This window comes from Lepisma saccharinum, chromosome 16, assembly GCF_977018435.1.
Source record: "Lepisma saccharinum chromosome 16, izLepSacc3.1, whole genome shotgun sequence".
Lineage (NCBI taxonomy): Eukaryota > Metazoa > Arthropoda > Insecta > Zygentoma > Lepismatidae > Lepisma > Lepisma saccharinum.
The window spans coordinates 6,852,819-6,868,674 of record NC_139244.1 but is presented as its reverse complement, the minus strand read 5'-3'; the positions used below and the strand labels follow the sequence as shown (position 1 = coordinate 6,868,674).

At 37.0% G+C, this 15,856-nt stretch overlaps 1 protein-coding gene across 3 annotated transcripts in view; it reads left to right on the top strand.

The window, feature by feature from the left end:
- The window catches only part of FIG4 (polyphosphoinositide phosphatase FIG4), a 66,161-nt gene that overhangs the window by 32,655 nt on the left and 17,650 nt on the right, over nt 1–15,856 (top strand). For all 3 annotated transcript variants that reach the window (XM_083137634.1, XM_083137633.1, XM_083137635.1), the window contains 2 exons: nt 14,309–14,444; nt 15,448–15,648. In XM_083137634.1, coding sequence (XP_082993760.1) covers nt 14,309–14,444; nt 15,448–15,648 — 337 coding nt within the window. The remainder of the gene's footprint in view (nt 1–14,308; nt 14,445–15,447; nt 15,649–15,856) is intronic.

Below are 15,856 nucleotides of genomic sequence, written 5' to 3'. Positions count from 1 at the left end.
TTGGACAAAAGCAGGCTGCAAATTCTATTTTTTTCTTAATCTTTAATCAGTTTTATTGCTCGGGGCAATTATTTAGTTCAGAAATGCATCAATTTTCCTGGTCAAAATTGTCTGATAGACTAATACATTTCTGAGAAATTGCTTGCCTGGTAATAAATTATGCACGCCTGGAGGCTTTCATATGCTGGCATGCAAGAGATATAATCTACACAGCTAAAAGGGGGCATTAATGATATTTCTGTGTAATTCACTGAAAGAGCATAAAACTTCCATTAATATTTCTGTGTAATAGAGGGAAATTCTTAGTAAAAGAACATTACCCTTTTGCATGTTGTCATGTATGCCTGAGCCCAATTCAGGTTTTGCCTTGTTCTGATAATATATACACGAGTGAGACTTACAGAATATTCATTGCACAGTTCAAAGTCCAACTTTGACTGTATTTAGCTGATATAGAGCTCATAACTCCTGGGTTCTGATACTCAATAGAATGTGGACATAGTCCCATGGCTTATATGCTTTGTAATCAAAAGCTTCTGGGTTTGAGGCCCCCCCATGGAGAAGTGTTAATATTGCTGCCTTGTAAACAAGAGCTCTGGGTTTGAGCCCTGGTAAAATGTGTAGGCCTCCCCTGATGGCAAAGAGTTGGTATTGCTGCTTTGTAATCAAGAGGCTCCCGGGTTCGAGACCTGGTAAAGTGTGTGAGATTGAAATACATGTGGCAAAATAATATCCCCACACGTGAGATTTTGAGAATATTCACTGCTAGCTGATATACAGCTGAGGTTTGATACCTGGTAAAGTGTGTTATACAACAGCATAATAGAGCAAAATTATTTTATATTGGGGATCACCAGAGCCTAGTTATTGCTGTTGTCTGGGTATAAAAGCACCAGCTCAGCCACTAACTGCTGTTATAATTGTTTTGGCATATTATCTATACTTCTGTTTTTTGGACCAAGAAATTTTATATAAATAAACAATAAAAATGCCAAACTTGAAATATTGCAATCAATGCAATAAAAATATATCTAGTTCTAATTGGGCTAGGCACGGGCATATTTGTGACCCTAAGAAATGCAGAAAGGCTACTAAATTGTGCCCAAGATGCCATAAAATATTAAGCAAAGCATATTACAATAGGCATAAGTGTACTTGTTATGTACAGTCATCAATATTGCCCTCACAGCCATCTACATCTGGTCTGAAAAGGAAGCATGAAGCACCTGTTAATGCTAGAGCAGCAAAGCAGCCACGCTATGCACCACCTATCCATAGCAGTTTTAATGGCGAATTAAGGGATCACTGTTTTAAATCAGAGCCAAGATGTGACATTAAGAATTTTTTGAACAGTATAAATCCTGATGTGCAGGCAATTCTAAATGCACAAAATGGCTCTTATAAGCTGTCCCTCAAATTGTTTACACAATATAAGAAGCCAAATGGCACAAAATTTACACAGCCCCACATAACAGAAACTGTACCTATATATTCAAATGCAAATTTAGACAAAATAATAAGCAGTTTGATAGAGCAATTGAATATTAAACACTCTGAATTTGCAGCAAAAGAGTCAGGATGGAGCCTATGCGGATCTCCACACAAGTTATATATTAATATTTCTGAATTCAGCCCATTACAAGGATCTACATATGTGCCATTACCTGCCAATATTAAAAACAAAAAAGCTGTGGTTAACATAGAAAATAATGATGAGAAATGCTTTCTGTGGTGTATTTTAGCTGCTTTGTATCCAGTTTTAAGGAATCCTCAGAGAATAACTTATTATAAACAGCATGAACGTGATTTTGATGATGCTATGGAGGGCTTAGAATATCCAATGTCTGTTCAGAATATTGATAAATTTGAAAAAAAGGCCAGGGATATCAATGGTAAACAATTATCTATTAATGTTTTTATTTGTTCCACTGGTCGTGGCAATTGCTTGATAGCACCTCTCAGAATCAGTACACTTGATGATGATTCTGCTGTTCCGATTGATCTGCTCTTAATTGAAGGAGATGGCACATACCATTACACTTTGATACATAATCTTGAAGCTTTAGTAAGAAAACAACTAGACAAATTTAATAGAATATTTAAGTTGTGCCGAAGATGTTTAACTGTATTTGATGGTCAAAAAATGGTAAATGGGGTTCGTGAATGTAACACAGAAATTGCTAAAAACAAGTTAATTGAGCATCTGAAATACTGTGGCAACCATAAACCTGTTCATATGGTGATACCTAATCCAAGTGAAAATGCCAAATTCAAAAAATTTGAAGCCTTGTTGGAACACCCAGCATATATAGTCTGTGATTTTGAATCAAACCTCAAACCCCTTGCATTCTGCAGCCCAGATCCTGATGAATCTTCAATTACATCATACCAGTTACATGAACCTTCTAGTTTTTATTATGTTGTTGTACAGGATGGTGTGGTTAGTAAAGAATATTTATACATGGGAGCAGATGCCATGAAAGAATTTGCACATAGAATAGAAAATGAGTGCCATGACATAGCATCTAATGTCTTATTAAAATCAAAACCCATGTTGCCTTTAACAGAGGAACAGATTGAAGATTTCAACAATGCAGAAAAATGCCCGGTATGTGATTCTGAATTTTCAGATACAAATATCAAGGTGAAACACCATTCTCATACAGATGGTAAATTCAAAATGGCCCTGTGTAATAGCTGTAATATTAAGATCCAGAGACCAAAATTTGTCCCTATATTTTGCCATGGTGCATCCAATTATGATTTTCATCATTTGATCAGGTACGAGGGGTTTGACAAGCAGAATTTAAATATTTTAGCAGAAAATAATGAGAAATATATTGCTATTAGCAAGATAATTAAAGTTAATGGTGTTCCTATTCACTTAAGATTTCTTGATTCCTACAGAATTCTGTCTGCTAGCCTGGCTACACTGGCCAGTCAATTATCTGATGATCAATTCAAAATCACATGTGCTTTGTTTCCAAATCAGGACCTGAAATTAATTAGGCGGAAGGGTGTATATCCATATGATTATGTTACAGATTTTTCTAAATTTGATGAGTGTGCTCTGCCACCACAACAAGAGTTCTACAGCAAACTCAGAGCATCTGGAATCACTGATGATGATTATCACCATGCCCAGTTGATGTGGAACAATTTAAAATGCCAGACATTTGGTGATTATCACAAGGCATATTTAAAACTTGATGTCACTCTCTTAGCTGATATACTTCAGGCATTTAGAAAATCTTCCATGGAAAATTATAAGCTGGATCCAATGTATTTTTACAGTGCACCAGGCCTAGCATGGTCTGCAATGTTTTTAAACACTAAAATGCAATTGGACCTGATCCAAGATCAAGATATGTATCTGTTTATGGAGCAATGTATAAGAGGGGGCATGGTGCAATGCTCTCGGAGATATGCCAGAGCTAATAACAAATATATTCCTGATTATGATCCAGCACTGCCATTACATTATATACTGTATGTAGATGCCAACCGCCTGTATGGTTATGCTGTGATGGATAAATTGCCATATGCAGGGCTTGAGTGGGTTGAAGATTTCAATATTGAAGATCTTAAGGATTTTGATGACAGTGACTATGGCCTCTTCTTAGAGGTTGATCTGACAATTCCTGATGATTTACACAACAAATTTTCTGATCTGCCCCCAATTCCTGAGGTTAAGTGTTCACCTGGCTCTAAACAGAAGAAGCTAATGATGACTCTAGAGCCAAAACAGGATTATGTCATATATTACAAAAACCTCCAGTTCCTGGTGCATCATGGTGTTCAAGTGACCAAAGTTGGAAAAGTTTTGAGGTTCAGGCACTCAAGATGGTTGAAACCATATATTGATACAAACACAGAGCTTCGAACATCTGCAATGAGCCAATTTGATAAGACCTTGTTTAAATTGATGGTAAATTCAGTGTATGGCAAAACCATAGAAAATGTCAGAAAACATGCTGATGTTAAAATAATTACTGACCCCAGCCTGAGCAAAAAAATGATTGCAAAGCCTAATTTCAATTATAGAAGAATTTATGATGAAAATATGGCACTCTTCAACATGAAAAAAACAAAGATTAAGTTTGATAAGCCTATTTATGTAGGGGCTGTGATATTGGAATTGGCCAAATTACAAATGTTAAAGCTCTATTATGATGTGCTCAAGCCTATTTATGGTGATTGTGTAAAATTGATGTACATGGACACAGATAGTTTTATTCTTGATATTCAGACAGAAGATGTCTATCAAGATATGACACAGCCTGCATTACTTGAATATTTTGATACCAGTGAACATACAAAGATTCAACCCTACAACAAGAAGGTGCCTGGCAAGTTAAAAGATGAGACACTTGGTGATGTTATTGTGGCATTTGCTGGGCTAAGGGCCAAGATGTACAGTTTTGAAACATGTAGTGGTGCTGTTGTCAAAAAGGGCAAGGGCATCGGCAGAGTAACTGTTGACAAAGAGCTCCAATTTGAAGATTATGAAAATTGTCTCAAATCACAGAGTTCAATCAGAACATCAGAATGCAGAATTCAGAGTGTGGATCACTTGTTGACTACAAATGTTGTAAGAAAAGTGGCTCTGGACCCACATGATGATAAGAGATGTATTTTGTCATGTGGCATACATACTCTACCATGGGGTCATTGTGATTTGAAAAATGGTAATCAATGCCCAATTACAGAGCATGATTTGAAATAAATAAACATGCCTATGAACTTATTTGGGTTCAAAAAACAGGCTATTATGGACCTGCCAACACCAGCACCCTCTTCTGATATAATATCTAAACTAAGTGCTTTGTTAATTATTCATCTGAACAGCATACTTACAGATGTTGATGATGAAACAGGTAAAACATTGTACATATTTAACAATAATTTAAATCATTACCAATTACCTGTAGGTGGTCAATTACCATTTATTACAACCCCCGGTGGGTAATGTCAAGATTTCAATAGGGAGAAATATTTATAGAATAAAGCACTCAAACATGATTTCTGGCACTGTATATACTGTTTCTGCTGGTGACTGCTTATATATTGAGGTCCCGGGATCCTATGACAAGCTTATACCTTTTTTATAGAATTTAGAATTAGATATTCAATACTAAATAACCACTAAAACAAAATGCCTAATGATATATTTGGCCATACAAGACATGAAGATCACAGTGATGAGATTCTGATGCTTGATGTCAGAGTGAAAAAATTAAGAAGTGATTTACAAGCTTTACAAACCACACTCAATGCCAGTCTTCAACTAGAAATTACAAATTTACAAACACAATGCATGGACCCTCTTCTTAAAATTGATTCTGAACTCAAATTGCTGCTTCAGAAATATACTGATTTGGCCACATTGGATAATTTTCAAAGTTTAGAGGAGGCTGTAGCAGCTCTTCAAGCCAAATTTAAGACCCAGGCCACCAACTCTGAGCAATTGAAACAACAATTGGAAGAGCAGATAAATAATGTCCAGACACAGCTCCAAACAATTGTCAAAAGCATAAAATCACAAGAAGATTTTGATCTAGTGATTTCCACTCTAAAGGAACAGATTCAATCACTCCAGATACCTAATCTGGACCCTCTGAACAATGCCATAGCCGAGGTTAAAGAAAAAATTGAGACACTTGAAAATTTTATGAACAACTTGCCATCTTCTGATGCTTTGAGTGCAATAACTCGGAGTGTTGCCAACATCAAGCTGCAACTTGAAACATATGAAGATTTTGGAAAAATTCAAAGTACCATAACTCATCTTGAGGGTACAATAGCAGCAGTGCAAAGTGATTTGACAAATGTACAAGAATCTCTAGAATCCCGCTTGCCTGGTATTGTAGACACCCTTGGCAGTGTCCAGCAACAGATCACAAAACTTGAAAACCTCAACACTGAATCTGAGCTATCTCATTTTCATCACTTGATCGATGATACCCAAACAAAGCTTGAAATTTTACAACAATCAACACCTACTCAGGCAGATATAGCCCTGCTCCAAGATGCTATGCGTGGTGTGGTTGGTGCTTCTGAATTAAATGATGTGAAATTGGCACTTGAATCTTTGCAGAATACTGTAGCAAATCTGCCTACATCACAGGAACTTAAAAATATTAAGAGAGCTGTGAATCGCATATTGAAATCAGAAGATATCAAGAATATCCAGACAGAGATCAAACAACTTACTCAGACAGTGGCCACTCTACCAACTAATCAACATATTAATGAACTGCATGCCCTGTTTGAGGATATCAGAAGACAGGTCCATGATCTTACTGCTCAAAATTCAAAATTGGCAGTTGTTGAAAATTTACAGCAAATTGTAGCCAATATCAAGCAACAGCTAGGGACCATGGAATCCAATCAAGCAAATGCTCTGTCTGTTTTTGCCACCCAGCTACAAGAAATTGTGCAACAATACAAGAAACTTGTTGTGGACATAAAGATCAAGCCAGGCCATGATGATGTTGTTAGGACTATCAATGAGCACCTTGAATCTGTAACAAGTAGATTGCTTACAGCAGAAAAAGAAATAACTGGCATAATCGAGAATCCTAAATATACAGTAATTCTTGAATTGTACAGTATCCCCAACAAAGAATATGATTCACCATTTACACCAGGTGGCAAAATATATATGCTCTCCCCTGCACAATTTTATTACCAGTTTTTTGTTGGGGGCACACTGAGACCAATCAAGATCAAATATTGGCTACAACCACAGGCACACCACTACCCTACCTTATCAATAACAAATGCTGATAACAAAGCAAAAATCACCAGTGTAGAGTTAGAAGATTTTACAGATCCCAATACATTAGAGACATCTTATGCTGAAGATGATGGCTCTCTGGAATTTAATATACAAATAGGAGACAAATTATATTTAGAAAATCCTGTAGTATCAGCTGCTGAACACCCTATAGTTGCAATATTCTTGTTTACATACTATGTCTAGACAAATTATTGTTGATGAATTACACAGACAAGCCAGACATAATTATAAGAGACTGCCAGTAGTTACAAAAGGCATAGATGATTTATGGCAGTGTGACTTGGTTGAAATGGCAAGTGGACAGCTGAAAAACTTAGACAAGATCAACAAGGGCTACAAGTATCTACTCACTGTCATAGATACATTTTCAAAATTTGCCTGGGCTGTGCCACTCAAATCCAAGACTGGAAAATGTGTTACAGAAGCCTTCAGGGCAATCATCAATCAGAGTGGAAGATCACCGCGCTATTTGCAAACAGATAATGGCAAAGAATTCTATAATTCTGTGTTCCAACAATTTATTAAAAGCCAGTCAATACAACATTACTCGAGTTACAGTGATCTCAAGGCCTCTGTTGTAGAGAGATTCAACAAAACCCTAAAAAATCATATGTATAAACAATTTACACTTCAAGGTAATTATAAATGGCTTAATATTCTTCCAGAACTTCTACATAAATATAACAACTCGGTCCATTCCACAATCAACATGAAACCCTCTGAGGTAACTTCATCTGATGAGCAAAAATTGATCAGCACTGTTTATTATCCTAGATACCAGCCAACAACAAGAAAAGCCAAATACAAGGTGGGTGATCAAGTAAGAATCAGCAAATATAAGCACTTATTCAAAAGAGGCTTTACAAGAAACTGGAACACTGAATTATTTACAGTGGTTCAAGTTAAACCTGGGACCCGATACACACATATAATAAAAGATCACCGAGGAGAAATTCTCAAAGGCAGGTTTTATGAAGAAGAACTCAGCAAAACTAAGCAGCCTGACACATATCTCATAGAAAAAAATCATCCGCAGAAAAGGCAACAAGATACTTGTGAAATGGCTAGGACTCCCAGAACACAGCTGGATCGATGCAGACAATGTGATACTATGAACACCTGGGATGTTATAAAGAGACTGCCAGAGCCTGAACAGCAGAATAAGAGAAATGGATTGCTGCTGCCTGATAATATTAGATGTCTTATTGTTGGGCCATCGGCTTGTGGTAAAACTACACTAATGATCGATAATTTTTTATTGGCACCCAACTGGTTAGACTGGAAAAACAGGCACTTGTATGTCTTCTCTAAGAGCTTGGAACAATTAAAATATCAGCAGCTGATGAAGCTATATGATGGACTGGATATTGCCACTTTTGAATCAGATGTTAAGCCACTCCATGAATGTCTCGATAATTCTGTTGTTGTGTTTGATGACATTATACTGGATAATCAAAACAAGGTTAGAAATTTTTTTACACAGGGCCGACACAAAAACATTGATTGCTTCTACCTGGCACAGACTTTTTCTAAAATACCGAAGCAGCTGATCCGAGACAACAGCAATTGTATATGTGTGTTTCATCAAGATCATACCAACCTCAAACACATACATGATGAATATGTAGGAGGGGACTTGAGCTACAATGATTTTTCTAAGTTTTGCAGTAGGTGCTGGAACCAGGACAGTTATGGGTTTGTCACAATTGATATGACAAGGAAGCCCAATAGTGGCAAATACAGAAATAAAATCAACAATTTTCTAGACATTGAAACATATATAAATAACCATGAAAAGGCCAATCATTGATGATCTTAAATTAAGAGATTATCTTGTAAAAAGATTTAAGGGATGGAAATCAGAGAACCGAGGAATCTATGAACAACACAAGCAAACAGAACAGCCTATTATTGATGCTATTAGTGAATTAGGTAAAAATATCAAAACTGTTACAGAGCAAAATCAAAATTTGATCACAGAGCTTGTACCTGTAGCTGCAAGGAACATATTAGATTATCCAATCACCCCACTTTCCAGTATTCATACACCTAGTCCTGTTGCTCCTCGAAGAATTGAAGCTACTCAGGATCCTATTGAATTGGGTCTTCTTGCTCAAAAATATTTAAGCACACCTAAAGACAACAAAGATGAGGTCTTTGGCCTATATGCTGACACAGAGCATGATGGTAGCATCATACATAGAATTGGCAATTTCAGAGTAACATTTATGGGAGATGATCTGATTGTATATTCAGAATCTCATCTTGGAGAAAGAGGTGGTTTTGTTAAATATCCTGGCACACCTGGATTGTGGGAATTGATGACTAGGAAAAGGCCTGGCAGCTATACAGATCAAGATTATGAGCATTACAAAGAAATGTTAATAAAATCAGATGCTCTATACCAGAACAATGATCCCACACAAAAAAGAGTCAAGTCTAGCAGTGGAGCAAAATACAACAACTTAATGAAGCCCATATGGTCACAGATCAAGACAGGTAGTGGAATCAAACAATACAACACCCTGCCTAAAGAATTTGTGTGGGTTGATGATGTCAGGAAACTTGTAGATAGGTTGCTGGTCATAGCTGGGGAGGAAAATGCTGGCAACCACAATTTTTACAATGAAAAGGTTGGAATTATGGACATGATAAGCACCAAATTGTCTAATTTTATAGTAAATGACACTAAGGGGATTGGATATCTTATAAAAATTATTAATACTCTACCACCTAAATTTTGGAATATCTCTGAGGGTCGGGGGCTGGTTAATGACATCATAAACAAGCTCCCATTTGAACTACACATTCCAGGCTATCAGTATTGTGGTCCAGGCACAAAATTGGACCATAGATTAAACAGAGGGGACCCTGGTGTTAATCCCCTAGATGCTGCTTGCAGAGACCATGACATAGCATACAACACACATTCTGATCTTGACAAGAGACATGTGGCAGACAAAAAATTAGAAGAGGCTGCATTTGGTAGATTTGTAAGCAAAGATGCTTCTTTAAGTGAGAGAATAGCAGCATTGGGGACCACCATAGCTATGAACACCAAACAAAAACTGGGGTGGGGGTTGTGATTATATATATAATAAACCTAGGATGAAGGCCAAGGGTGTTATGTATCAGATACCTTATGCAGGTCTTAAATCTCTTAAAACTATTGATAGTCTTTTAACCAAAAAGCAGCGCAAGAAAAAAAGCTCTTGTCTTGCCAAGGGCCATGGTATGAAATTATTACTTAGCACCCCTCAATTAAAAAAATTACAGCAATCTAGAAAAAAATTGCATACAGGTGGCTTCATATTTACTATCCCGGCCATCTTAGCAGCACTTGGGGCTGTGGGGAGCTTGGCTGGGGGATCAGCTGCTATAGCAAAAACAGTAATAGATGCCAAGAAGAATAAGGCAGAATTAGATGAATTGAAGCGCCATAACCTGGCCATGGAGAAACAAGGCAAAGGTGTTAAGAGAGCCATGAATAAGTTTAAAAAAAACAAGAGCCGCTTACAAACCAAGATATTGAAGCTTTAATCAAGCCACTGGGCATCAAAAATTTTAGAGGTGTGTACATGTCTGATTCTTTGCCAGAACAACCACTCAACAAAGAGTGTGGCATAGTTAATTTGGATAAATACAAAAATCAGGGCACTCACTGGATCTGTTATCTTAAATATTTAAAAGATGAGGCATTTGTGTTTGATTCATTTGGAGGTGTTCCACTTGAAAATTTAGTAAAATATCTAAAATCAACTAATCTTTATTACAATAATGCCCGTGTTCAAAATTTCAAAGATGTTAATTGTGGACATCTGTGTTTATCTGTTCTTAGATATCTGTCTCAAATAAATAAACCATCAATTGAAGATTTTCAAAAGGCCCTGTGGTATCTGAAGCATCATGGGAGTATTCCATCTCACCAGCCAAAGTTCAATATTGAAACTTAGATTACATGATGATATAGTGTATCCCAAAACAATAGCTCTCAGAGCATTTTATGGCATGTACTTGATCCCTAATATTACACACCACAACAACACAATTGTAGTTGGTGATCAAAAAAATTGTCATCACTCCAGGGCAGTGTAATCTGTCTACTCTAAATGCTCAGTTACCCAGAGGTATAGTGTTAACTCAAAATTCTGTCACTCACAGAGTAGAGATTGTGTCTTCTACAGAGACAGTGGATCTAGGTACTATAGGAGAGCTGTTAGGCTTTGAGAACAACACAAAACTTGAACCAGCCATCAAACACACTGCTATTAATATACCTAAATTCTTAGCCATAGAGAGACTGAATATTCACTGTAATGTGGCCGAGGGTATGATCACCAAATCAAATGGCATAGGCACTCACAAACAAACTGGCATCATTGCAACATTCAAACCTAATTCTGAATTTATGGAACCGATCATCTACACTCCATCACCAACATTATATTTTCCTGTGTGCCATAACAGAATAGATTACATTGAGTTGATGGTCACTAATGAAAAAGAAGAATTAGTTGATTTTGCTGGAGCCACAACAACTGCAATCATAGGAATTAATATTTAAATAAAAATACATACAAAAAAAAAATGGAAAATATTGAGAGTTATGAGCTACAATCATTCCCCCCAAACAGGAGGACATTTGCAAATTTAAATCAACCCAACACAGAGATTGAGGTTGATCTTGATGTAGGGGATGGCTTTATACACCCTCACAGAGCAGATCTATACATCAAATTTGATGTTGTAAAGCTCGATGGTACAGATTATCCGGCAAATTCAAATATAAGATTGGTAGACAATTTTGTGCCACATCTGTTCTCTGAAATTGAGATCAGAAAACATGGTGTTGTTATAAACAGAGTAGATTACCCTGGCATTACCTCTACAGCTTTGGCCACATTAAAATTATCCAAAACAGAGGCTTCTTACTACAAAATAGGTGGATTTGAGGCTGGTGATAAAATAATATCTAAGAGCCACACAGTGCTGTTTCCTATGCGCCTGTTGCCAGGATTCTTCTCAGATTACAAAGATATTATGTGGAAGGGTGGTTTAAGAATCACATTTAGAAGAGCTGCCAATGATAATAATGCTTTGATGAGGTACAGTTCATTAAACTCTACTGGGGCAGCTCTGCCTAATACCCTACCTGATGAAGGCAAGTGCCTTATTCAGACTATGGAGCTAAGAATGCCAGTTGTTGAATATGAAGCCAGTTATTCTCTTAAATACAAAGCTGATATCCTAAAAAATCCACAGATTCCTTTACAATTTTATACATATCAATGTGTACAGAAGCCTGCCACTGGTGCCTATTATGAATTTGATGCTACAAACTCATTCTCCAGTATACAATATGACATGCCAGATTTTGTGGTGGTACTGTTTCAGACTGGAAGACACAATAATCAGGAAAAAAATTCAAGTAAATTTGATAACTGCAACATCAAAAACATATATCTTAAAAATGGCAGAAATGAGGTGTTCCCTAGAGAAAATTATAATTTAAACATGTCCAAGGATGATTTCCTCAAATTATATGAAGCATTTACAGCATACAAAAGGGTCACTACTGGCAATACTGACATGTATTACACACCAGATGAATTCAAAGCACAGAGACCCATGTTTGTAATCAACACTTCAAAAAGGAAACAAGTTGTGGTTAATGACAGGACAAACATTAAAATTATCTGTGAATTCCATGATACACTCCCCGATGACACCATATGTAGTGTTATTCTTATAGGGGAAAAATCATATGTTTATGATGTAAGAAATGAGAGAGTCACAGAACAATTCTAGAAAGCCTCTGCATATTACCGGACCGGAAGTAAATATATGTGGGTGTAGATGTGGGTGGGTGTGGGTTTTATGAGTACTTTTGGTTTAGTTTTAGGTGTAGCAAAAACAATATCAAGAGGGGCATATTTTTGACAAGTTTACAGACAACAAACTGAGAAATTCAGCCTTTGCACACTTGGCCAAATCTGTCTGTTGAGGCTTCTTCATTTGTACCCTAGGGCTCAAAATTCTTTAGATTTAACTGTGTGCACACATGGCCGATTGATTCATATAGACATCTTGACATTGTTTTAAGTGTAGCCAAATCGGGCTGTTTAATCATATGAGCTCTTCATTTGTACACTGTATGATTCTTCATTTGTACACTAGGGCTCAAAATTCTTTAGATTTAAATATGTGCACACTTGGCCGATTGGGGCATATGGGCATCTTGGCATAGTTTTAAGTGTAGCCAAATCGGGCTGTTTAGTCATATGGCTCTTCATTTGTTGTGCCAATATTATCATCAATACAACTACTACTGTCATAAAATTGTGAAAATGTAATTACTTGTTCATGGGCGATATGGGAAGAGTATTGTGAGATCAAGTGAATACTCCTGAATTTGGTATTTGAATGAAACTGCTTGGATATGCAGCAGATATAATCTTTGCTTAGAATATACTATTTATTTCACATAAATTATCATTGTATACATATCAAACTTTCGTCAGATTTACAATTTCTTCTTCAGTGACCGTCCGATCAGCGCTATTAGAATTACAGGCAGGACAAACCAAAGTCTTTCTGCAAATAAAGGTTTGATGTGGTTGTTATTTAGAGTATATGCGAAGCTGGAGCTGGGACTTTCGTGGCATGATTGTGCATGGGTCACTCTGAAGTACCGTCGTACTACTGGATGGCTCTGTTTGAAAATAAACATTTGTGTCAGTCTTTCTGACACGATGAGGAAACACACAAATTGTCTTTCTCTTGGTGCTGTTATATTTAACATGTGAAACCTTTATTTTTTTTCAGAGGTCCAAGTTAAAAAACTTTATTTTTAATACCATGTTTACAAAATTACTCTGTTTATACAAAGGTCGGTCAAAAAGTAACACACAATCCACTGTAGCTCGGCAATAGTAAGGACGAGGGAAATGAAATTTTGTAGGTAGAAGCTTTGGAAATGTCATTCAATGTATGATCCATGTGCTTCACTGCACTGCAACCATCTTTGTTTCCATGACACGAATGCACTTTCGTAAAACTCTTGAGGTTGGTCTTTACACCACTTTTTCACACACACAATGAGCTCGTTATCATCTCCAAACTGTTTCCCACGCAGATGAGCAATCAGTCGTCCAAACAGATAGAAATCCGATGGTGCTGAGTCAGGACTGTATGGGGGTTGTGGCACCACTGTCCATCCCAGATGGCCAATCTTCTGAACTGTCATGATTGCAGCATGCAGTCGTGCGTTATCGTGATGCAACTTGATGTCTGTTGCACGTAACTCTCGCCTCTTTGTTCGTTGTTAGGTGTTGGTTAGGTGGTAAAGGACCAGTGCTTCTACCTACAAAATTTCACGAGCTACAGTGGATTGTGTGTTACTTTTTTGACCGATGTTTGTAGTTATAAGCATGAAAATTTTAAGTATATAGTTGCACTAAACATGAAGAGTTCACTTTGCTTACATGCCTTTTTGTTCCTGGACAGATGCAGAGAAGCAGCACACCATGAACCTGTTCCTAGGATTGTTTGTTCCCGAGGAGAACAAGCCCCCGCTGTGGGAGCTACTCACAGACTACTACCTGCATCACTCCGTCGCTGCTGGCAAGCCAAAGAGGGAGAGGTGAGGACGTTGCCATGTTTTATTTTGATGCATGAAGAATTCAGTACCACACATTACTATGGACCAAAAGTAAATAGATATAATAACTTGTAAGAGAATCAAAACTAATGTGGACCGAGCGAGTGTCCTGTGAACAATTGTAACTAATCATAATTGATTTTTATTACACTGATTAGCATTAAAAAAGCATGAAAGTTGTGTGTAATACAAAAATACAAATAACTTACTTGTGCTGCCACATTAAAAAAAGAAAAAACTGGTACAATTTGCTTTAAAAAAAATGCATAGAACCATGAATATGTCAGAGCAATGCACCCACCAAACTTAATCTGTTTTCACTATAATTAGGCTGAGGACAGATAGGCAAAAAGATGCTAAAAATTTGAAAATAGGCAGTAAAATGAAAAATCAGAATCTAATAATTCTACCAATTTTTAGTAATTTTCTCAGGCTCCTTGACGGCATACTGGCAATGTCATCACATTGTAATCAAGTAGCCGTAGGTTTAATACCTGGTGGAGGTAGATAGTTGTTTGAACTCCATGTAAAACTGTAGGTCTAGTCCTGATTAGCCTATCTGTGCACAAAGTGGACTTTTTTTTCTCATTTTAGGTACTCTTCAAAATAGGAACTTACAATTGAAGTAGGCAACACTAGGCACTATAAAATCCATGTACTCTTGGCCTGAAATGAGTTTTAAACTTGAAGGCTATATTTTCTGGCTGAGAAACATAAAAGAATGGGAGAAAATGGGACATTTTAGGTCAGATCCTCAGTATAGTTATATAATGTAAACCGAAGATCTTGAAAGAAGAACAAGAGTATAAATTATTAGGGTATTAGACACCCAAATAAGGAACATTGGGAGCTAAATGAGCTATCCTGATATCATTCTTTGGTGCCATAATTTTAGCTTCAATGCTCTTTTTGTTTTGTGCATGAATAGAATGGAATCTTTCTGCTTGTAGCAAACCATGAATCTTTTTTTTTTTTTTTTTTCCAGATCTCCAAAGACCCAGTGGTGGGACCTGGAGCTTCTCCAGAGCCTTCCGAGAGCTCACGATGACATCAACAAGCAATGCAGAGACGTCGTAAAGGTGAAGAATGGAGATGAAGTCATCGACAGCTACGTTGACTACTACAAGCCTTACGAGTTCAACATCATGAACGAGCTTTTCGCATACTCTGTCAGTCATTCCATCAGGTGGGTAGAATTTTTGCATCTATTACTAGGGAGACCTACGTATTTATTGTAGGACTGAGTCTGCACTGTTCATGGTCTGGTGTCTATGGGTGCGTGAGGTGGCTGGCCATTATGAGATTGAATGTGTGTTCATAAAGAAAATATTGACTATATATTTGGCCCATTCCGTGAGAAAAAGCTCCTGAATCTCTATTTTTAAAATTGATTG